Source organism: Aquarana catesbeiana, linkage group LG01 (genome assembly GCF_042186555.1).
Source record: "Aquarana catesbeiana isolate 2022-GZ linkage group LG01, ASM4218655v1, whole genome shotgun sequence".
NCBI lineage: Eukaryota > Metazoa > Chordata > Amphibia > Anura > Ranidae > Aquarana > Aquarana catesbeiana.
The window spans coordinates 445,904,244-445,929,046 of NC_133324.1; the positions used below are offsets into that span (position 1 = coordinate 445,904,244).

The 24,803-nt window shown below is 40.9% G+C and overlaps 1 protein-coding gene across 11 annotated transcripts in view; it reads left to right on the forward strand.

Moving 5' to 3' along the window:
- Positions 1-24,803, forward strand: part of SLC24A2 (solute carrier family 24 member 2) — a 273,770-nt gene that overhangs the window by 183,686 nt on the left and 65,281 nt on the right. For 9 of the 11 annotated variants that reach the window (XM_073636439.1, XM_073636393.1, XM_073636481.1 and 6 more), the window contains one exon: positions 21,891-21,941. The exons of the other annotated variants lie outside the window; for them this stretch is intronic. In XM_073636439.1, coding sequence (XP_073492540.1) covers positions 21,891-21,941 — 51 coding nt within the window. The remainder of the gene's footprint in view (positions 1-21,890; positions 21,942-24,803) is intronic. 11 annotated transcript variants of the gene reach the window in all.

Below are 24,803 nucleotides of genomic sequence, written 5' to 3' on the forward strand. Positions count from 1 at the left end.
ATTATCTTTCTTTCACGGCTCACTGGGTAACTCTGCTGGCAGCTGGGAAGGGTGCAGGACAGGGTTCAGTATTGTTGGAGCTTTCAAAATGCTATTGGTGATTCTGCCACAGCTCTCTCCTCCACCCCCTCCTCTTCTTCTTCCTCTGCAGATTTCTCCTCTGAACCAGCAGTGCTCCGTAGGTGTTCAAGGGGCTACGTAAGCACTCAGGCAAAAAGATGCCTTGCGGTGCTTGAGTTGGTCTGCTTAGGGGACAGGAGCCACACTGGGGCAGAGATTCTGTCAGCTCTGCAGGGGCAGGCTCAGAGGTGGTTGATGCCACGCCAGCTTCAGTCAGGAATGGTTGTATGCGACAATGGCACCAACCTCCTCTCCGCCCTCTGACAGGGACACTTGACCCATGTTCCCTGTTTGGCTCACGTCCTGAATTTGGTGGTGCAGCGGTTCTTGAGCAGGTACCCGGGCTTACAGGATCTCCTGAGGCAGGTCAGGAAATTCTATGGTCATTTCCGCCGGTCATATAATGCCAGTGCTCGGGTGGCTGACATTCAAAGAGAATGCAACCTGCCCAAGAACCGCCTCATTTGTGACATGCCCACCAGGTGGAACTCAACATTGGTAATGCTGCAGCGGCTGCACCCACAGCAGAGGGCCATCAATGAGTACCTGTGTGAGTATGGCACCAGGACAGGGTAAGGGGAGCTTGGCTTTTTTTCGCCATGCCAGTGGCTACTGATCAAGGATGCATGCACTGTCCTGTCACCATTTGAGGAGGCCACAAGGATGGTGAGCAGTGACAGTGCATGCATCAGTGATACTGTCCCTCTTGTCTTCCTGTTGGAGCACACGCTTTGTGGAATAATAGACAGGGCACTTGAGGCAGAACAGCGGGAGAAAGAGGAGAACTTCCTTACCTCTCAAGGCCCCCTTTATGCAGATACTAGTATTCCTGCAGGCCCACCGATCACACAGGAAGAAGAGGAGGAGGAGGATTGTGTCAGCATGGAGGTGGAGGATAACACTCAGCATCAGCAACAGTCTTCAAGGGATCGTTTTCAGTCCCCAGAAACCCATGGAGTTGTACGTGGCTGGGAGGAGGTGGTTGAGGATCATGTGATCCTTAGTGACCCAGAGGACTCAGGATCAAATTCCTCTGCAAACCTATGCTGCATGGCCTCCCTGATCCTGCAAAGCCTGCAAAAGGACCCTAGGATTCGTGGAATCAAGGAGAGGGATCATTACTGGCTGGCAACCCTTCTTGATACATGTTACAAGGGTAAGGTTGCAGAACTTATCCAGCTTTCGCAGAGGGAGCAGAGGATGAAACATCTTCAGGAGGCCTTGCAGAAGGTTTGTGCAATGCATTTCCAGAGCCTGGGAGGTTACAATTTCCTGGTGCTGGACAACGTGTTGCTGAGGCTTTGTTCAGTCACAGAAAGAGTGGTGGAGAAGGTGGCCGGCTGACCGATGCCTTCAGGCAATTCTTCAGTCCTCAGCGCCCAGGTCCGATCGGTTCCAGCAACCATCGCCAGCGTCTGAATTACATGGTGCAGGAATGGAATATCTAGGGGCAAGATCAGATTTGGAGACCTTTCCACCAGAACATCCACTGGGTTACTGGGTCTTGAGAATGGACCACTGGTCAGAGCTTGCTCAATATGCAATTGTGCTACTGGCTTGTCCTGCATCCAGCATTCTTTCTGAACGCACATTCAGTGCTGCTGGATGCTTTGTAACCGATCACAGAGTGTGCCTGTCCACAGACTCTGTTGATCAGCTAACATTCATAAAAATGAATCAGTCTTGGATCACCAGCTACCAAGCACCTGATGCTGATGTAACCAAATGATTTTTCTATGGATGTGGGATCCCTTGAAGACTGCTTATGCTGAGTGACTATCCTATTATGCTGAGTGACTATTCCTCCTCAATTTTCATGATAGCAAGAGTATCTGTGAGGGGTTGCAGTGTTGTGGCACCACTACCACTGCCTAAGGCCCAATTTTTCTGCCCCCGTTTAACAGGGGTGTGTAATTACAATTTTTGATCTAATATTTTACAGCAGGGCCTGTTCCTGCGCTGAACAAAAGTATCTGTGAGGCTTTACAGTGTTGTGCCACCACCACCACCACCACCACCTAAGGCCCAATTTTTCTGCCCCTGTTTAACAGGGGCGCGTCATTACCATTTTTGATCTAATATTTCACAGCAGGGCCTGTTCCTGTGCTCAACAAAAGTATCTGTGAGGCTTTAGAGTGTTGTGCCACCACCACCGCCTAAGGTCCAATTTTTCTGTCCCTGTTTAACAGGGGCAAGTAATTACAATTTTTGATCTAATATTTCACAGCAGGGCCTGTTCCTGCGCTCAACAAAAGTATCTGTGAGGCTTTACAGTGTTGTGCCACCACCACCGCCTAAGGCCCAATTATGCTGCCCCTGTTTAACAGGGGTATGTAATTACAATTCTTGATATAATATTTCACAGCAGGGCCCGTTCCAGCACCCACCAAGAGTAACTGTGAGGGCTTACAGTGATCTGTTACCACCAACACCTAAGACCCAATTTTCTGCAGAGTGTTTAGGGTAGGCCGTATAGTATATAAAGGCGGTCCCCTATTTTCAAACATCCGACTTACAAATGACTCCTACGTACAAACGGAGGGAGACAATAGGAAGTGAGAGAAAATCTACCCCTAGGAAGGGAAATTCTCTCCCCACTCCCCACTGATGCTTTATCCCCAATCCTTGTTTCCCTAATAACCCAAAATTTTCAAAATCCAATTGTCATTGGTACAGAAAGTGAGGTGAAATCTTCTGAACAGGGGCACAGACAGCAAAACAAATGTTACAGGGGTGATGATAACCCTTCCCTATGTTATCCAAAAAGCTTAAAAATAGATTTTTTGGCTGGAGCTACACTTACAAAATGTACCTGTTCCCAATTGCAAACAGATTCAATTTAAGAACAAACCTACAGTCCCTATCTTGTTTGTAACCCGAGTACCACCTATATACTGCTGCTGTTCAGAGTATATAGGGCCTGGGGGCCCCACGCCTTTTTTTTTTAATTTGGGTGCGGGGTTCACCTTAATATCCATACCAGACCCAAAGGGCCTGGTAATGGGCTGGGGGGTGGCGGCAACATTACATTACAGCCGCAAGCAGTTTTCAATTACTTTTTTTCCTTTAGAAATGTCATTTTGTGCAGGGACTGTTCTAAACATGGGAAAAATGCGCCACTTTACAGGCATACTATAGACACCCCCTAGGCACGATGTTTAAAAGAATATTACACTTTTATGGTTTTACTTTAAGCATTATTAAATCACTGCTCTCTAAAAAACGGACGTTATTAAAACTTTTTTTTGCATTGATACATGTCCCCTGGGGCAGAACCTGGGTTCCCAAACACTTTTTATGACAATAACTTGCATATTAGCCTTTAAAATTAGCACTTTTGATTTTTCATGTTCAAGTCCCATAGACTTTAATGGGGTTCGCATGTTGGCAAGAGATTTTTGGTTTGTTCGCATGTTCTGTCGCAAACCTAACCAGGGGGTTTTCGACTCATCCCTACTTTCTACTTACAATACAATAAAGTAATTGTACAACATAATGTGTGCCTTATACATGTATGTAATTGATGGCAGCATAGCACATATTAAGTTGGGTACTTTATTGACAGTTGTATGTATCAGAAGAGGTTAAAACTATAATAAACTGCATAAAACATTGTGAGCATCTCTAGGTTCAAAAATTCTGTTTCTAATAACAATCATAGGGAAGAAGGACAAAATTTAGCAAGTGGCTAAGTTGAATGTTTCAGGGTTCCAATAATGCCACGGTTCTTGAATAAAAACATAAATCAAACTGAATTAAACCAAATTTTCAAAATATGTTTTTTTTCTAGCTTCTTAGATACTTTGTTTTGTTAGTGAGAAAAGATTAGTTTATGTTGTCATTGAGAAGTGTGATGATAAAATATTTAATTTCACAACAGGGACAGTATCCTGGTGGGAAGGATCTATCTGACTCTGGCAGTCATGCCATAAATGACTGCATTGTCAAATAAAAGATGGAGATTAAATATACATGACAGAGGGATACTTTAGTAGTGCGCTGGCTGATTTGTGTCGCGCTGGGTGTCCTTCTCAGCCTGGGTTATCTCATTCACTTGTGACTGACCTTTCTGGTATACCTTCCATTGCTCTATCCTAGCCATTAAAAATTAATCATTTCAGCTCCTATTTTTGATATCATTACATGCATAATTGGCTAAATGCTTTTGGCGCTTCCTGCAGAGCCAGATCAGCGTGAACAACAAATGCAGGAAATCATCAACTGTGAAAATGCTCCTTCACCATTTAAGCAAGCACATAGCAGCTGTGACGCAGCCATCATAAATATCTATTATAAATGTGTGTCAGGCATGGTGAGTTTACAGATTATGCTGTGATTTAATGCAGAGTTTGCGCTATGCCAAGCATCCTATTATTAGATTCACAGTTGGCTATTTTAATCACATCTAGAAATTAAGCATCTAATATAAAATGACAGTAAAACGCTGTGATATTTTCATCATGATCCTCTGACTTTAAGTTGAAATGTAAGTAATGTTTACATTTAAGTTTCCATTATTTTATTATTTAAATACTCTTGGGTGGGTCTACGCCAGGGCAGGTTATGCAGAGAAAAAGTTTGCGTTTGGAGTTAAAATGAGTGCTGTAGTGATCCATGGGGGGACTGGCTACTGACACATAGGAAATTCAGTAGGCTGGAAAGTTATTGTGCTGTCCTGGTTTAGCAAAGGTAAGCAGCACACCAAGCTGCTAGAGTCTGGGGAGAAACAAGATGATTTAACCAGCTCTGAATTGCAAGTGATGAAGGATCTACGAACAATATGAGCCACGCACATAAAAAATCCGATCTTGTGTTTTCCCACAATCCCTTGTTCACCCAGCTTGTACATTATCTTTTTAATGAATAACTAAACCCAAGAACAAAAATGTAATATAGTGCAGCTTGCCAGTCCTCAGATGTAGTAGATACGTGAGTTTGAATTTTTCAGGCTAAGGACACTTCAGAAAGTGCAGAAAATACCTGTTGATCTTGCTGAAATTTGGAAACATCCTTGTTACTTCCTGTGAGCTGCCCCAAAAGCTACTAATCTCTTTATCACTCATGTAATAGAGATGAACAAAGACAGACATATTTGTCATCCAGTCTGTGTCCTCTTCATGGAGTGGAGGAGTGAGTGTAGCCATCTTGGACAGGAAGTGTGTTATTTGCAGGATTACAGGATGGAAATAAAGCCTGAAAAAAGAAAACAAATGCAGCCAAGGACTGGTAACCTGTAATCCTGAGCAGCCAAGTGCAGAGACAGACGTATTACTGAATATGAGACAGGATTTCACCATACTATCAGTTTCTAAAATAATCTCATCTAGATATTCAAACTGCAATGCCCCTCCATTATTTATTCACTTACCCTGATATACCCAATCAGCGTTCAGTTAGTGGATGTCTTTTAGTAGCTTATATTTTGCCCCCTGGAAATTTTCTTTGAGCTTTACCTGTTCTTAATTTTCACAAAAGGGTTGCTAATGGAAGAAGGGCACAAAAACACTGATAAACCCTATACATCAAGCTAAATTCAAATATGTGATTAGCATTGAAGAGCCAGTACACAGCCAATATAAAGCCTGTTTTGGTGAATCTGTTAACCCAGTAGGTACATAACTCACTTGAGAGGCAATGCTATACAATAACAAATAGGGAACCCCCTTCCAATTTGAATCAACAGTTAATATCAAGGCTAATAGCCTTTCACAGAAATCTGGATATCTCCTAGATATCTCCCAGTCTCTCAAAGGTTTCTTACAGTTTCTGAAGGCATATTATTTTGTACAGTGTAAGGGGTAGATCTTTCTACTTGTCCATAAGGTCTACCACAGTGACCACTACCTTGTTGTAATTTAGATGTTATTTTTGTAGCTGCTCTGCAAAATATTACTCACAAATACTAAGGATTTGTTCACATCTATGCACTGCGGGAAACCCAGCATACAAAAACATGTGTTTTTACTTTAAAAGAGAAGTATGGTCAAAGCATTTTTGGCCATACATCTCTTGTGGTTGTGCACTTACTTTTGCTTTTCTGTGACCCAGAGTCAGCCAAAAGTGGGCTATTGCCTGCTATCAGCAGACATGGCAGAGCCGCTCCAAGCTCTGAAAGGATCCCAACAATAATGTCGGGGGTCTCTTTTATTTGTGCAGAAAACACTAACTATAAAGATAGATTAAATATGGGGAGTCAACCTTTTCTAGTACCTCTAAAATCTTTAGGTCATTTAAGAAGAATCATTATCAATTATTCATGGAGAGGGAATACACTGTTGGTGGTGTCCTTGACTCATAAACAATGTCCATAATGTCCATAATGTCAAACCCATGATGACACCAAATCACATCAAGCAGCTGATGGATATTTCTGTGGAAGGTTTAGCCAGGCATAAAGGTTCTCACAGATTTTTTTAGGCAACATGCAACTATAGAAGACATGATTTTTTAGTCGCAGTCCAAGGGGGCAATCACTGAAAAACATGTGGCTCCTGTTCTTTCCCTGGCTTAAAAATTAAACTGCTCTTAGCAGATACAAATTATCTCAAAAGTATTATACCTGTGAGATAAAAGGAGCTATACAGTAATTCTTATCCAAGAGGAGAGCAACCTAATTGAACATTACTTTATAAAATTGTTACATATTTATTTGTGACTTTTTTTATTTCTACTACATTTTCCCCTATATAAGTAATACAATGGCAGAAATACTAATCACAGTATAATATGAAAATGAATTCTGTTTTGCACTCAAATAATTTGAGTGTCTGTTAAAGAAAAACCGTTGAGTTGATGGGCTTCTTTGACATTATAGGGTTTATTTACTAAAGGCATATAGGCTTTTCCATTTGCAAGGTGATTTTCCTTTAGCCCAGTGATTAAGAAGTCAGCTCTGCTAACTTCCATCACCCAATCATGTGCAAGCAAAAATATAGTTTTTTTACTTTGCACATAATTGAGTATTCTTTGAAAAGCAAATTTTCACCACATTCACTAAGCTAAGGGAAAAATCCCCATGAAAAGTGAACATTTTCTTGCAAAGTGTGTAGCCTATTTGCCTTTAGCAAGTCAATCTGATCTGTATCTTCTTCACGTCTCGTCCTAAAAAACAATTTGAGTGAACATCTCTACTTTTCTGCAATACAAACACATTTAGTGCATTTAGTGCAAAAATATTTTGTAAAGTCATACCAAGGATTTACTTTAAACTGCCATCTATATATAGTATTTTGCCAAATCTTGAAAAAGTACCCTAAAAATTTAAAACAAAGCATTAATGGGTTATAAAAAAGCTAATATTGCAGCTCAGACACTATTGCCCTCTATGCAATTCTTTACAGACTGCAGTTTCTTCTGTACCCTCCAATTATTTCCAGAATCTGTTAAACTGAGCCACACCCAGCAGTGTTCATTTTAGAATTTGGGTGACGGAGTGCTGGACTGTTAGGGCCTGTTATGCCCTGTACACACGATAGGATTTTCCGATGGAAAATGTGTGATAGGACCTTGTTGTCAGAAATTCCGACCGCATATAGGCTCCATCACACATTTTCCATAGGAATTTCCGACACACAAATTTTGAGAGCTGGCTATAAAATTTTCCGACAACAAAATCCGTTGTCGGAAGTGCAACGCATGCTCGGAATCAAGCAGAAGAGAAGCACTGGCTATTGAATTTCATTTTTCTCGGCTCGTTGTACGTGTTGTACGTCAACGCGTTCTTGACATTCGGAATTTCCGACCACCTTTGTGTGACCGTGTGTATGCAGGACAAGTTTGAGTCAACATCCGTCAGAAAAAATCCCATGGATTTTGTTGTCGGAAAATCCTATCGTGTGTACAGGGCATTAGAGTTTTAAATAAAATGATTGCTGTAGTGTGGCAGCTCTCTAACACCCGATGGAGCCCCGAGGGGGTTCCTGAATGTGTTAACCTGTATGGTGTAAAAGACCCTAAGCTAAGCTGTAAGGTTTTGTCCAGATATGAATTTGGGTATGACTGCCAGACAACTTAACTGAGTCAACTTCTAACTACAGTTTACAGAGGATTAAAATCCAAGAATAACTCCACAGCCAGACTCCTCTTGCACAATAAATCTAAGCCCTGATGAAGGCAGATTTGTGCATATTCCCTGAAAAGCTTTGTCTGTCAACTCTTGATAGACTAATTTATTGTGTCAAATAAAAGTTTATATCTGGTTTGATCCATAGTTGCAGCAGTGTGGCTAGTAAGTTATAGAGCCAAAGTTTACTTAATGTGGCTAGCTGTATAAACAATGAAGAGATGTACCCACATGTCCAATAACCCTTAGCAATAATTTAAAATTTTGCCTATATACCACTTTTATCTTATCTACCACATGGAAGCTAACATATTTCTGCTACTTCTGAAAAATGCAGACCTTATTTCCATTACAGAAATCACATTCTGTCCTTCTGAAGGTGAAGACTCTTGTGAGATTGTGAAGTGCTTGGTGATTTCAAATTTCTTCTTATAAAGCAAAGTGCCATGGCTTTTGATAATGTACAGTATATCTCAAACAGATATTTCCCCTGTGTCTTTGTGGGTGCTAGAAAAGCAAACATTCTGCTGAAAGCTCTTTTTTTTATTGCTAAGATCCTTGGCTCCGTTATATACAGTAAATGAGGCTTTCATTTTACAGCTTACTTATAATTCACATCAAGTGATTGAAAAGCCTTTATTTTTTCTCCATTAAAAAAAAAAAAAAAAAAAAAAGATCAAAGACGTTATATTTACCTGCTCTGTGTAATAGTAATGGGAGGGGAAAAACAGGTATTGGAGCGTTTTTCACCTTACTACATAGAATGCAGTAAGGTAAACAACATCAAGACTTTAGAACCACTTTAAATAGCTCCTTTTTTTGCAAGAATTGTGGCTCAAACATGGGCAAATTATATCATAGGATGAAGAGGTCAATGCCTGGTCTCTGAAGTGCACATACATTTTCAGGATGGGTCCCATATATCTCTAGTGCAGATGGGGAGTGCCACACATAAACATCACACATATTTCCCAACAGTCCCTCATTTGGAGGGATTTCCCTCTTTTCAAACCAAATCCCTTTGTCCTTCTTTCCTCCTCAATTCTTTTAGGCTACTTTCACACTGAGGCGTGCGGACTCTGGCGGTACAGCGGCGCTAAATATAGCACCGCTTTACCGTCGTTTTAGTGGCACTAGCGGGGCGGTTTTAACCCCCCCCCACTAGCGGCCGAAAAAGGGTTAAAACCGCCCGGGCGCTTTGCGGGCTGGTTTGCAGCGCTGCCCCATTGTTTTCAATGGGAAGGGGCGCTTTAGGAGCGGTAAATACACCGCTCCTACAGCGCTCCAAGGATGCAGCTTGCAGGACTTTTTTGACCGCCCTGCAAGCGCACTGCTCCAGTGTGAAAGCCCTCGGGGCTTTCACACTGGAGTGCATTGAGCGGCTCTTTCGGGGCGCTTTGCAGGCGCTATTTTTAGCACTTTAGCGCCTGCAAAGCGCCTCAGTGTGAAAGGAGCCTAACTTCTGATATATAGACTTCTACCAAAATGTGCTATGTAACCACTTCAGCCCCAGTAGGTTTACCCCCCTTCATGACCAGGCCATTTTTTGCGATACAGCACTGCGTTATTTTAACTGACAATTGCGCGGTCGTGTGACACTGTACACAAATAAAATTGATGTCCTTTTTTTTCCCCACAAACAAAAAAAAAAAACCTGTTTTTTACTTTATGCTATAAAACATATCCAATAAAAAAATGGAAAAAAAAAATCTAATTTCTTCATAAGTTTAGGCCACATTTTTTTGGTAAAAAATCCAAATAAGTGTATATTGATTGGTTTGCACAAAAAGTTATAGTTTCTACAAACTAGGGAATTTATATTTATTTTAATTTTTTTACTAGTAATGGCAGCCATTTTTAGCGGGACTGTGACATTGCGGCAGACAAATCGGACACCTAACTGACACTTTTGACACTTTTTGGGGACCAGTGACACTAATATAGTAATCAGTCCTAAATAATATGCTCTGTAACTGTACTAATGACACTGGCAGGGAAGGGGTTAACATCAGGGGTGATCAAACGGCTTAGGGAGTGCTTTCTAACTGGGGGGGGGGGTGCTGTGACTGGAGGAAGACAGAGATCTGTGTTTCTGCTTAGCAGGAACACAATATCTCCATCTTCCTCCCTCACAGAACGGTGTTCTGCCTTGTTTACATAGGCAGACCGCAGTTCTGTCTCTCCTACGAATAATCAATGGCCATTGCCATGGCCGGACATGCTGATTGTGTCCAATCACAGCAGGAGCTGGTCCCCGGGGGCGGCGCGCGCTCCCCAGACGCACTGCACAAAATCACATACCTGTACGTGATTTCATGCAGAAGGGTCACCCTGCCGCAGTATATTTGCATGGGGCCCTCCTTAAGTGGTTAAAGGCAGGGCATTTTTTTTCACCCTAATGCATTCCCTGCATTAAGGTAAAACATGTCTCAGTGATAGTATTGCCCCACTATATACTTACCTGAGTCCTGTGTCAATCCAGCACTTTGCCCATTTGCAGTAGCGCTGTTCTGTGTTCTTCTCCTCAGAGGCAGTAGCAGGAACCATTTGCTTCTGCTTTCAATCAAATACCGTGAGGAGGGAAGTGGGGGATGAGGCCAAGCCACACTGTATGTGTCTATGGATGCACACAGCCCCTTGGAGGGTGCCTGCACATGTGCCCCATAGCACATAGCTTGCTATAGGGGGCACACATAGAAGAGGAGGAGTGGAGAGTGTCGACGTGGGACCCCAAAAGAGGTGATTCAGGGCCAATCTGTGCAATACACAGAGCGGGTAAGTATAACATGTTTATTATTTTAATTTAAAAACATTTACCTGTACAATCACTTTAAGTACCAAAAGATTAATACTACAATAAAGCTTTTATCCAACCTAGTCTTCGTATTATGTTAAAAACTCTTTTTGCTGTATCATTAACACACATTTTGCTGTGCTAAATTCAACATAATGCAGCACATGCATGTGAAATATAGTGAAACACAACAAAGTGTGACCAAACATGCGTTAAACATGCAAAACAGTTTTATGTAGAACCAGATACATTCTGCTGTCTTTTTGCTCTTGCAGCTCTTTTCTTATTTAATTAAAGAGTTTCTTCAGCTTTTGTCTTCCAGAAAATGAGACACATCTGGCATCAAGGTTAGCAATGTCATGCACTGTAATGCAGTTCTGATGAGGCAATAAAATCCATCCTTGCTTTATAATACCCTGCCAGCACATTCAATGTCTGTAGACAAACAGTTAACGGATGGAGGATAAAGACAGTGGACCTCTGGGATGTACTTGCTGTGATTGCTTAGTGATGGTAACTAATGCTGCCCTCCTAGTCACTGAGTCACTGTATAGACAATTCAAACAAGATAAGATTTTTTCTACGGAATGTGGCTACTACTAGTATTCAAAATAAAACAAAACTGGAAGAAATGACGATTCAACCATAACAAAAAAAAACTATAGTATAAAAATGCAGCTAAAGCTGTGGGGATGACCCAGCTGCCCTGGATTATAACTACAGTGTGGTCCATAGAAATGAGTTTGAAGGTGACCCATAGAGACCAAATGTTAACGAAATTTTCATGAGTGCCATTTAAAGCTGAACTTCAGGGAAAGTAAAAATCCTTCCTTGCTCTGAGCTGCACCTGTATTGCAAGGGTTTAATGCTTTGATGATTGGTCTCCACTGCCTTTTCTCCTTTATGCTCCAGTGGTTGCAGGTCCTCTGATGTCATTAAGTCCTATGCAGAGCCTATAGCTCTGCACTGGGTGTGATTATGCTTAGGGACAGTCGACTGCTGAAGCATATAGGGGTATAGGAAAGTATTAGCTGCATGGGGGAGCAGAGGATCAGGTAAGTAAAACTGCTTTTTTCTCCCCCCTAAAACAAAATGATCAGCCCTACTGCAAGGGAGCATGTTTTCCTTCTATGGAGATGGGCTTTAAAACACTAGAAAGCCATGAAGACGAATTTTTAACCTCAAGGAAACAATTTGTGTTTTCCAAGCCAAAGATATTGTTTGTTTTGCTGCTAAGTGGGTGAATGTCACCAGTTTAGGCTGGGGTATATGTATGCCCTTGATTTTGTCATGTAGAAGGGAAATCCATGGGCTGCGCTGTATCCAAAAGTTAAGTAGCAAATACAAAAGCCAAAACACTTTGAAGCAAAAGGTAGTAACAAAGGGGAATGCCCATCAGATGTGCTATAGTGCACCAACCTCACTACATTCCCTGAAGCACTGAAGAAGAACAAGAAGAAGGCCTCCTTGATCTTGTAATAGGTAAGCTTAATGATGTCACTGGGGGGGGGGGGGCTGGAAGGCCACTGTGATCCCAATGTGCAATGAATGTGCAATGAATTCTTGAAACAAGGCAGTGACTGTCAACTGAAACCTTCAATGGATTAAAATGTTTCTGTGATTTTCAAAACCCTCTAGCTTAAGGGGGGCCTAATCCAATTCAGACTGCAGTGAATTAAAGTCTTTTTTGTAGGAGTCGATCACTGCATTTTTCTCTTCTGTGGATCTGTGCAGTTGCCTAGTTCTCTTTTCTCTAGTCTCTAGCGATATCTGTTGGGATATGTTCCAAGGTGGCAAAGAGCTCCCACTAAGGAACTGTTTTGAAATGCTGTAAGAAATTCTTATCTAACAGAGACATTTCTTGTCTGCCCTGTGTTTCAGAGTGGAAATACGTTTTTCAGAGTAGAGGTTCTAATAAAACAACACACATAAGGGCACACACAAGGGCCACTTGAAACTGTACTTAGCTTCATCTATAAATATCCATTGCTTAGTAGACAGATGTTTCCAAAGTTGTTAAAAGTATCACCTGGGTTAAAAGATAGAGTGTGTTGCTATGTATAGCAATTTCTACAGGAGAAATTACATCTGTACCCTGTAAACTCATAAACACCACACTTCACCACATCTGCCTCCAATAACCAGACTTTTTTATTTCTTTCTCTCCACCTGTAATCTCTTAATTGACCAAGTCTGTTCTGTGCTTCAGAATCCTTCCAGACAAATGCACCAAATAGTTGTAAGCCTGTAGAAATGTTTTTCATGCAGAATTATTTGGAAACCATTTCCTACTGTGCTGGAACCACATTATGCTGCTATTCTCAATGCATTAGAAGCTTCCAGCATGCTGACAGAACAGTGTTCTCTTAGCACAATGTAGAGGATGGAGGTTATCGTCGAAATACATTTTTCAGAGTAGAGGTTCTAATAAAACAGCAACAGCATTTTAAAACAATATGATGTTTTTTTCATCAGATTGGAGTTCTTATTTTTTACTATAGCTTATTAAAAACAGCAACATTTTAATCAAGTCATAAAAGTATTATTGTATTGAAGAGTAACTTTTCTAAGATGCTTTTTTTTCTAAAGAACAGTTAGGAACATTAGGAACATATGCTAAAGCATGATTATAATGATGTTTTTTTCATACTGAGTGCAAAGTTTAATGATGTTATAAGCTTGAATTTGTTTATACATCTCTAGGCAGGAGCCCTATACTATAGCATTTCCAAGCACTATAGCATTTCCAAGATTTCTTGGAAACAGATGTTTAGCTAGACCTTAACAGAACTATGGATAATCTGAGAAAAGTAATTGATTTTTATAGCCTAGAGAGCAAAAGTATAGGTAAGAAGGTTATAAGAAAGTGTAAGGAACTCAAGAACATTTCAAGGTTGCTTTGGTAACCTCTTGGGTAATCATTTGCTTATACAGGATGTATACAATATTTCTATATCAGAAATTAATAGCCATCGCTTTGGAAAACAGAGACTTTAATAACTGTAGAATCCAGTAAAAAATTCTTCACTTCCTTGAAGTTGAATGCTGTGGGTGGACACCTGAAATGTTATGTGACCATATGGGGTTAATTTTCTTCCAACATGTGAAATTTTTGTGTTGAAAACTGTTATTTGCTAGTTATACTACTGTTTATTGAATTGTGTTATACATTATGTTTTTACAATATTTTATGAAACTTATTTTTAAAATATTTACCTTAATGCCGAGGTAAATTCCACTTTCCCGAGGTGAGCCTTTGCCATTATGTGCAAGTATCTAAAGCAGAATGAGTTGGAATGTACACCACACAGTGTACGTACTGTACATTGTACATTTTTAAAGAAAAGAGCACAGAGAAGACTTTGCATACTTTGAAAACAATATTTAGACTCTGCATGGGGCTAACAAACCACACCAATGTACAAAGACCTTTTCACATTTAAGCGCAGATACCAAAATCCCCTGTCTGCAGGGCGCTGCATTGGGCATGCCACACTGTGCCTGCATGTTATTGTTGCCAGACCTGCATTGTCCTTTGGATTGTTCTCTGCATATTGCTACTCTATTTCCAATTCCTGAAAATAGACAGGGTTTTGCTTGTTTTGGAAGGCACATTTGTAAAGCACATGGGTATGATTTATAAATGTTCAGGTATGTATATTTTCTAAAACAGAAGAATGGTGGCCTTAGAGATCATATACTGTAAGTTCTTCATAAATTGGTCCCTTACATTGTTTTTCTAATATGTGGGAAACTCTTTGCTGCTTCTCTCTAGAAAAGGGAACGGTATATAAGCAATGTATGTTCCTAGGGTAAGTTTAAACAAGGTGAGTATAAAAGTCATTTCTGAAGACAATTGAATTCAATATCTGTCTGATATGGGCAGCCATCAATCAGTTAAAGTAGTCAAGCCAAAGATTTTCTTTTTAGTGTTAGACAGAGTAATGTTTAAACATTTTTTAGGTTTTACATTGCTGTCAGTACCCCTGTTAGAGGTATTTTCCATCATGCCTTACCTGGCATCATTCACTGGTGCAGAAGGTAAAGATAAAAATCCATGCGGGAACCCAGAAGTGCCGGTACGAGGACCTTTAGTGACCCACTATTGGGAACTACTTAAGCAACATACTTTGAAAGTCCGGACCTTTTTATGCTCCCAGCAAGTACCCAAGACAGCCTCTTCTGCTCACCCCTCAGTCTGGCCGTGGGGCACAGAAAACAATAGCCCTGCAGAGACTTTATTACTTTTCACATTAATAAACATGTGTATTTTTTGCTGTTTGTGCCCCTGTTAGCGACATTTCCATTCACTTACTGTCTCAGGGGGCATCAGTCACCAGAATTGGAACTGAAAGAAAATCTTTGGAAAGTGGACAGCAGTTAAAGCCTGACAGAGGCTTCTGTTTTAATCATGATGCTGTTGTTTTTGATGCACAGTCCTCTAAGGGGGAATGGAAATCAACTAGACTTTCCAAACCTTACATAATTCTCCTGATCCCATTCTTCTGAAGTCCAGTGTTATATTAGCACTTCCTACGATGTGAAAAGTTGTGTACAACTGCTGTATATCTAGCATCTGGGTGTCAGTAGTATTATGAAACATTTATATGTTTCCGTGTGTTTCAAACACTTCCACAATGATGGTTCAGTGGTAATGGCTGTCACTGCAAAGAACTACAAACAACTTTGTTAATAAACGTTCTCTTCTTCCTTCCAGATTGATGATTCCTCACTTGGATCTCCTTCAATACCAACTTAGCATTAGTGTTGGGTGAACAGTTCAGCCCGAGCATGAGTTCAGATTGAACATTTCCCTGTTCGGCCATTCGCCAAAAACACCCGAATTTGCAGAGTGTTCACCTGGTGTTCACCCCACCGAACACCCTGCAGTGCACTGAGCGCTGCACAGTGCATTTTGCACAGTGTAAGCTGGTTGTTAAGCAGCGGGGCCAGGAAGTCCTTAACAACCAATGAGTCATCAGCTGTCAATGGGTTTCCACGCTGACAGCTGAATAATAAAAATAAAAAAACGGCGTGGGGGCCCCCAAAATCCATACCAGACCCTTATCCAGGCATGCAGCCTGGGAGGTCAGGAAAGGGGTGTCTCCCCCCTCCAGAACCATACCAGCCCACATATCCCCCATGGCCGGTGGTTGTGAGGGTCTGCGGGCGGGGGGGCTTTTATTTCGGGCCCGGCGGGCACTGTAATTGACGATGGATTTACATCGAGGAACACAATTGTTTTATTTTTTAATAACGGTTGTGGGGATGATGCCCTTGTCCCCATCAACATGGGAGAAGGTGCTTAAACGTGGGGGGGCAGAGCCCCCCTGCCCCAAAACACCCACCCCCCATGTTGAAGGCATGTGGCCTGGTATAGTTCAGGAGGGGGGGCGCTTGCTCGTCCCCTCCTTTCCTGACCTGCCAGGCTGCATGCCTGGATAAAGGTCTGGTATGGATTTTGGGGGGACCCCATGCCGTTTTTTTATTATTTTGGCGTGTGGTTCCCCCTCCAAATCCATACCAGACCCAAAGGGGGGACCCCATGCCGTTTTTTTTTCTTTATTTTTTTTTTTAATAGCCGGGAGTTATTTTAAATGGGATTTGACTCATTTTTTTCTATAGAAATGTCATTTTTGCTGCAGCATGTTATATATACAGATACACCACTTTACAGGTATACTAAGGGGACTACCCAGGCACTATATTTAAAGAAATTTTTCATTTTTATTGTTGCACTTTAAGCATAATTAAAATCACTGCTCCTGAAAAAATGATTTTATTGCAAATTACCTGCATATAAGCCTTAAAAAATGGGTACTTTTGATTTTTCCTGTTCGGCTCCCATAGACTTCAATGGGGTTCACCGTTTGGGTTAGAATTTTACCCCTGTTTGGGAGTTCTGGTGCAAATTGAACAGGGGCTGTTCGGCCTATGTCTATTTAGCATGTTGCAAGTCACTGTCAAGTATATCTATAGATACCGACACATCTAGCATGTGCTTCCTCTAATGACTACTGCTGATAGCTGATTCTAAAATAAGGAGCCACAGATGAACTGGATCCCCCATTCCTGCATAAACAGGCACACCAAATTTTCACAAGCACTCCAGAGTCAGAGAAAAGTCTGTGACTTTGTTTTTGTTATGTATTGAGGGTTAATAACTTGGATAGGGATAGGAGGTTATGGGATGTCCACTTGACTTCAGCAACAAAACTTTGGCAACAACTACAGGGGCATCTTCCTAAATACAGTCTATTTACAGTCTCATTTACTCTCCTCCTGCAAACACTTACTTACTGGCTTCAGTTGAATCACTGTTAGTTGATCTGACAGGTTTTTATTAATATTTAGCAATGGCCCTTTACAGGCAGGAACTTGTAGCCCCTTGTGGCATAGCAAAGATTACAGTGATCTGCTTGCACTTCTCCTCCTTGGCTACTGATCCCAGCTCCACCTCTTCAGGCACTGCCAACCCATGTGGCTGCAGCTGCCCCTTTCACTAGCCCTCCAGGCTAACTTCTCCACACCAGTCCAACAGACTGACTCTTCACCAGCACTCCCGGCTGATTCTCACCAGCCCACCCGACTGACTCTCAGGAGATCTCCCAGGGAAGGATGAAGACTTAAGCACACCACTGTCTTCAGGGAGACTGGCTACATGTGGCAGTCTCCCCCCTTGTTAGTCCCCAGCAGTGCTGATCTACTCACGCTGTCCTCTCTTGCTCCCATGCCTCCAGAAAGGGCTTCCCCTTGTGTGTTGTGGCAGGAACCTTCCATCACTCAAGCCCTGGCCCAAGGCAAGACACCCCCCCAGACTAGGGGGCACCCCTGAGAGCCCCCTTGACAGCCTCTTAAACACTGTATCTCCATCTTCAACCTGACTGCCCTGCTGGCATGGCTCATGCCTATTTATAAAGTAAGCTCTGCCCCCTGCCAGACCACTACTGGGGATTGGCAGAGGACTCATAAATATTCCAGGCAGCTCCTCCTAACCTCCACTCACTAGCTCTAGAACATTCTCCAATGTCCCAGAAACAGGGGGAGGCACCAGAGGAGCTGTCAGGATGAGTCATTCAGCCCTGACTCACTGAACCCTGACCCAGATTCATGGCTCAGGCTTAGCCCTGAGCCAATCTAAATTTACATACTCTAACATAACCTACACTATCTCTAGCACACACAAGAGGGTGCTACGTAAGTATACGTACCTACATATCTGTCTTGTGCATAAAGCAAGACTTCTGACGTAAAACATTAACAGTTATCATGTCTAATACTAGTACTGCCTCTCCTACTCATTAAACTAGTTTAATCTTAGTAGTGCCCATATCATTCTAAACTAAAATGAAGATGCATATGTAAAAGAGTTTGCATCAATGATTACAGACTTACAACTCCTTCTTTATGTGAAAGACACTAAACGCTACTGGCAAGTCTTGGCACAGGAGTCTTTAAAAGTAAAAAAGAAAATCCCACGTTGAAATTAAATATCTCCTATGATGAACTTGACCAGGCTTATTTTGTACACAAATTACAAAATTTCTATTAGTATTGACTCCCAAAACACCTGTGTATAATTATTTACTGTATGTGTGCCATATTAATAAGCAAAAATTGAGTTTTAGAGAACATTTTTGTTTCACCCACCATACAGTAGTAATGTTGTTCTTAAAATGCTAAACAGTGTTGTTCCTTGGTTTTGTCATATTGTTTGTTTACTTGTTTCTCACTACGTTTTCATTCTTGATTTACAAACCCTAGGGAATTCTGAATCAGAGCCAAATAGTGGGAAACACTGACTGTACACGCTAAGTTGCTTGTTATCCCAATAATCTTAATAATTAAATGCTAAACGTATTTAAGTAGCACTGAGGAGCCTGTTTGTCAAAATGTGATTTATTTTCATGACTTTACAACTTTGTGCTATTTATAAAAGGTAATTTGTAAGTTAATGTCTTAGTTGTTTCCACAGCCGGTGGGCTGAACAAGAGAAACCTGCATGTGTATGGCTAGTCTACATTTTCACAAAGCTTGGCTTAAAGCAGAACCATTGGTAGTATCAATCACATTTCTTATTAATTTTTAAAAAATCGTATTTTTTTTTAAATTATATCTCAATCTGTTTAATATCAGCCCCCTTTCTTTCTTACAGAGTAAGAAAGAAAGAGGCAACACTGTAAGCCATTCATACACAACGGCATTGCACAATGCTTCCAAGCTAAAACAGTGATTGCTAAAAAGAAGGAGAAAACACAGAAATGATCTTAGTGGTGTGTGGCTGCTGTTTTAATATCCAATTACAGGCTTGGGCAGGTCCATGACCAAGCTATATTGATTCAACTGCAAGGGAGAAACGTAGGGTTGAATTAAAGCAGAACTTCACTCAAAAGTTCTGCTGTTTCTCCTACAGCCCTCATTTTTCTGGCAGATCTGAACAGGGGTTACATGTTAGTACATTGGATATATTGTGAAGTGCTGCAATGGCCTCTCTTCTATTTTTTAAGTAGCTGGCTCACACTTTTATATGCTAGTACATGAGCAGGGGGATGTAAACGGTCATGTATACATTCACATCTGTTTCCTTTTGAGTCTGTCTAGGTCTAAAAAACAGAAATGGCTATAACCCTTTTTGTTTTTTTACCTAAACATGATTAATGGGAGGTACTAGTCCCATTGGGAGTCCTGGCAGGGATTCTGTGAGCATCATTGGGAGTCCTGGCAGGGACTCTGGGTGTACTTACCACTTGCAAGTATCCTTGCAAGTCCTCACAGGGGTTCTTGGAGTATGATTGGGAGTCCTGGTAGGGGTTCTGCAAGTACCACTGTATATTCTGGCAGGGTTTTTGGGGGTACCATTAGGAGTCCTGGCAAGGATTCTGCATGTACCATTGGGATTCCTGGCAGGGATTCTGTGAGTACCCTTTGGAGTCCTGGCAGGGACTCTGGGTGTACCATTGGGAGTCCTGGCAGGGACTCTGGGAGTACCATTGGGAGTCCTGTAGGGATTCTGCAAGTACCATTGGGAGTCTTGGTAGGGATTCTGTGAGCACTATCCTCCTAGATTGTAAGCTCTAACTAGCAGGGCCCTCTTACTCCTCCTGTATTAAATTGTTTTGTAACTGTACTGTCTGCCCTTGTGTAGTAAAGTGCTGTGCAGACTGTTGGCGCTATAGAAATCCTGTATTATAATAATAATAATAATAATTCCACAAGTACCATTGGGAGTCCTGACAGGGATTCTGCGTGTATCGTTAGGAGTCTTGGTATGGATTCTGTGAGCACTGTCTGGAGTTCTGGTAGGGATTCCACAAGTACCATTGGGAGTCCTGACAGGGATTTTGCAAGTATCATTTGGAGTCCTGGCTGGGATTCTGTGAATACCATTGGGAGTCTTGGTAGGGATTCTGTGAGCACCGTTTGGAGTTCTGGTAGGGATTCCACAAGTACCATTGGGAGTCCTGGCATGAATTCTGCAAGTATCTTTGGGAGTCTAGGGAGCCCTGGTAGGGATTCTGTGATATCCATTTGGAGTCCTGGTAATGATTCTGCGAGTACCATTGGAAGTCCTGGTAGGGATTCTGCAAGCTCAGTAACATAAACATTCTAACATATACTATTGCACTACACAATGACCTAAAGCATGCAGAACGTAAAAGATAGCAGTTTTACTCCACTTTGTAATTGATTGTCTTTAATACACTACACGGTTTGCCTATTTAAGTTGTTTAATGCATAATGTAAATAATATTGATGTTAGTTTTACAGCAAAAGCAAGCTTTCAGTATTCTGACTATGTTATGCAGACACTATGTTTACTGGAGACAACTATTGCTGTTGTGCTGTGTAGTCTCTATGTGTGTGTGTTTTGTTCTTTATATTTAATATGTATGTTGTATATTTAATATACATGTGTACATATATAGGAGTAGTAGCCACCATTGTTAGGTATACCAGACTGTGCTGCCCCAATCCTGTTATCATAATCGACCGCTAAATGTAAAACAAAAAGTTACATTATCCAAAAGAAAGAAATCGTAACCACACCATTATTAACATTTTGATATTTACATAATATTTGGGATGTTCAGTCTTTTATGCAAACATAATATTTGAGATGTTCAGTCTTTTATGCAAGCAGCAGTAGGTCTGAAAATACGTTTACCTATTGTACTACTTAAAGGAAAACTATCATGCATTTTGCTAAGCTTTTTCTTAATGTTGGGTGTATATAGTAATATTTTATATCACTTTATTATTACTTGTATAACAAGCTCAAGTTACAAATAAACATTTAATATAGGGTGCATCCATGAATTTACAGTATATCTGTTAAGACAGCTCAGTAGTAGCTTGTCACTTGTGGAGTGTCTTTAATACTCACTGACACTCCATAAAAAAGCTGTATGAATTAGAGGCAGGGAGGGGAGTGTCTCCCTCCTCTGAACATTCAGCTGTGTGTGTATTCTGAATAAAACTGAACAGCAAGGTGATTACATTACACTCTTTTTACTGTATGGTTAAGGATGTTAAATAAATTTGTATCTAGCAGACTCTAGAGTGCCACTTATTAGCTGAATGTGATGAGTATGGAGTAGTCTCATGCATTATTTCATATTTATCACATTAAAAAGAAAAGAAAATAGTAACTATTTTAATCTTTAGTCCTAGAGATGAACATGCATTAGGAAGAATAATATCTATAAATAATAATAAAAACCTTTTACTTAAGCTCATTGTTAAAGTTATTTGGCTTATTTGTAGCCTTCCTTTAACATTTAGACATGAAATTATAATCTATTGGACAGCTACATTTAATAATATTTGATAGGCTATTTTAGTATCTGTATATGTTATACTCCTTCCACGTTATTTCTAGAGCCTTACCCTTTTGTTTTTACTGTGATGTTGTAGAAATTGGATCATATGGGAAACTAAAATATTATGACACTATGACTGAAGAAGGTAAGATTATTTTGTGAAATATTCCTGTTAGCATTTTGTTTTCGTTTGTATGAGCTTATATGTACTTTGTTTTATTCACGTGGTATCTGCTCATTCCTGCATTGTCCACCAAGGCTGCTAATGCTGTTGTTGTTGTTGTCATTGCTGTTGTTCTTGGTGTTGTTTTTACTATTCAGTTATGTTTGTTGTATTTTATGGTTATATTCAACATTTGGGTGTAATCCATACAAGGGATGAGCATGGCTAAATACATTTGCATAATATGACACTTGTAAGGACTTCAAATTATTATATGCCACGTGCATAGTAAAAAGGAACAAGGTAAAGTGCTCCATCTGCTGTTTGAAATGCAGAATGCAGTACAAGTACAAGCAAGTGTTCTTATGACATCACTGAGCAGCAAGTGAAAACCATGCACAGTTTACCAGGACAGCAACTGAGCACCATAGCTCCTCCATTTGATTTATTTTTTTGGTGCTCTTCTACTTTGATTTGCAATTACTGCTGTTACAACTATAGCCTGCCTTCTGGATTCTGTTTATCATTTTTTTATGCGTGCCATGACAGCTTAGTGTGAAGACTGTCTAACTGGTTGGTTTACAGACTACAGCTTTGCCTGCCAACATGAAATTTTACTTTTGTTTTATATCTACATGACATCTTTCACCAGTAGGGCAAATCTGAGGGCTGCAACCTAGGATTGTAAAATAGTGAAACATGTATATTCATGTGAGGATTGCTGGCAAATACAGGACGCATCTTAGACTGCAAAACTCAGGGGAACCCAGTCTATTTGCTGGTGACACAGAAGTCTCACGCTGCCTGCTTTGCCTTCTGCAATGTTTACAGCTTTGATGCAGAAATCTTGTCTGCCTCTGTCTACTCAGTAACTTCCCACAGACTTAAATGAGGCATTAGATGAGGTCTTCAAATCTGGCCAAATTTCCTAAAATGCCTCTCACATCTAAAAAATAGATTTTATACCCTCTTTTTGTGGTATGGTTTCCACACTATAGTTCAGAGTTAAAATTAGAAAAATGAAAATTTAGTGCCAAGGCCCTGATTGAAGCAGCTGGATAGGATGTTTGCTATTGCTATTTGTTTCTAGGAATGACCCCAGGGATGTGCTACTTTAATCATATGCCCTACCTGGTGCAACAATTCCAAAAACCGCGTTTACCCCCTGCTTAGGGGCTCATGCAGATACATCTTCCAAGGCTTTCTAAATGGCAAAGTAATTACAGCTGAACTTACAACCTTTGCCTTTGTTTTTTGGTAAAAGATTATTGTCAAAAACCATCAAGAAAACAGAAAACGTCAGACTGGGACTACAACATAATAGAATACCCCTAGGTCTTGCTTTTCCATCTCAATCCATTTTATTTCATTTTTTTTTTAATAACAAGTTCTTGACAACATCTGTACATGTCTTTCTCGTAGAATCCAATTCTATTGACCTAACATTGGTTACTGAGTATCATATACCTTTGCTCCAGTTGGAGGAAGCCTACTTTATATTGTTTGTTATATCTTTTTCATTCTTTATATGTGGTCCATTTCAGATTTCTCAATTTCATCCACAGAGGGTGCATTTCCCCAGAGAAACAGGCAGCAATAAAAACCTGACAGGAGTTTCAAACATTCCTTGTTCTATCCAAAAAAAAAAAAAAAAAGCTAGAAACTTAAACTTAAACTAGCTCAGGGTGCTAAGATTTTTTAGGGACAGCTATTCTGATTGGTGGATTGGAAGCTTATACGTGTGAAAGAAAATTATATTTCCATCTTTTCTTTAAAAAAAAATTCCATCATAAACAGTCTCACAATCGAAACACCATTGGTTCCAAATTTTTTGAAGACTCCCTAATCCCAGTGACAAAAGAAGGACACATGTCTATCTTAACCATACAGTACAGGACACAGGTAGAATATTCATACACAGTGGGCTATAGAAGTGTACCTTTAGGTAACTGGGCACTGGCAAAGCTTTAAAAGATATGCCCCCACCTCTATAACTCTACCCCACTCCGCAGTTTTGTGCTAGTGTCTGAAAGTGATGGACCTTTTCTCGCTGGACTAGCTTAAATAGATTATTATTTTACTTTACCATTGTATTTTCCAATTTTTCTATCAAGCTCACACTGTCCTCTAATGCCAGCATAGAAGCAATGCATCTGAATCTGCACAACCTCTGTAAAACCTTGGGAGCTATACCCGGATCCCATGCTGTGGGGAAAACCTTGGTGCAATGCCTTGAGTTAGCCGCAGGGTACTACACAGGCCCAGGGACATTGTCCAACACTATGGAACCCACTCCCTGAAGACCCCTCAGGGGGTTGCCCTCTGCGATGGATAAATCTTGGACCTAATGTACAGTCCAGTGTCTTTAATAGGAAAGACAGGGTCTGTCTGTATTTCTGACCGTTACTGTAAAAATGTGGCTATGTTTGGAATGTATTAATTTCACAGTGCAAACTTTTCAAACTTGGCATTAAAAATCAGCCACTCAGAGCTTAGTCTCAGGTGGCCCTTATAAAGTGCTTAGGTGCTTCTTCCTGCACTCTCACCATGAAGATTCATTACAGGACAGTCTACACCTGGGTTACCATGTACTCCTTACTTATCCTATAGGCCAGCCCTCAAATCTTCCACTCGCCTACTCACATTTTGCGAGTGGAGAATCTGTACTCCGGCCGGTTCTCCTCTTCCTCTGCACTGGTCACGCTGCAATGATGGGCACAGGCGAGGATGCATTGGTGGGCACTGGTCACGCTGCAATGATGGGTACAGGTGAGGCTGCATTGGTGGGCACAGGTCACGCTGCAATGATAGGCACAGGTGAGGCTGCAATGATGCGCACAGGTG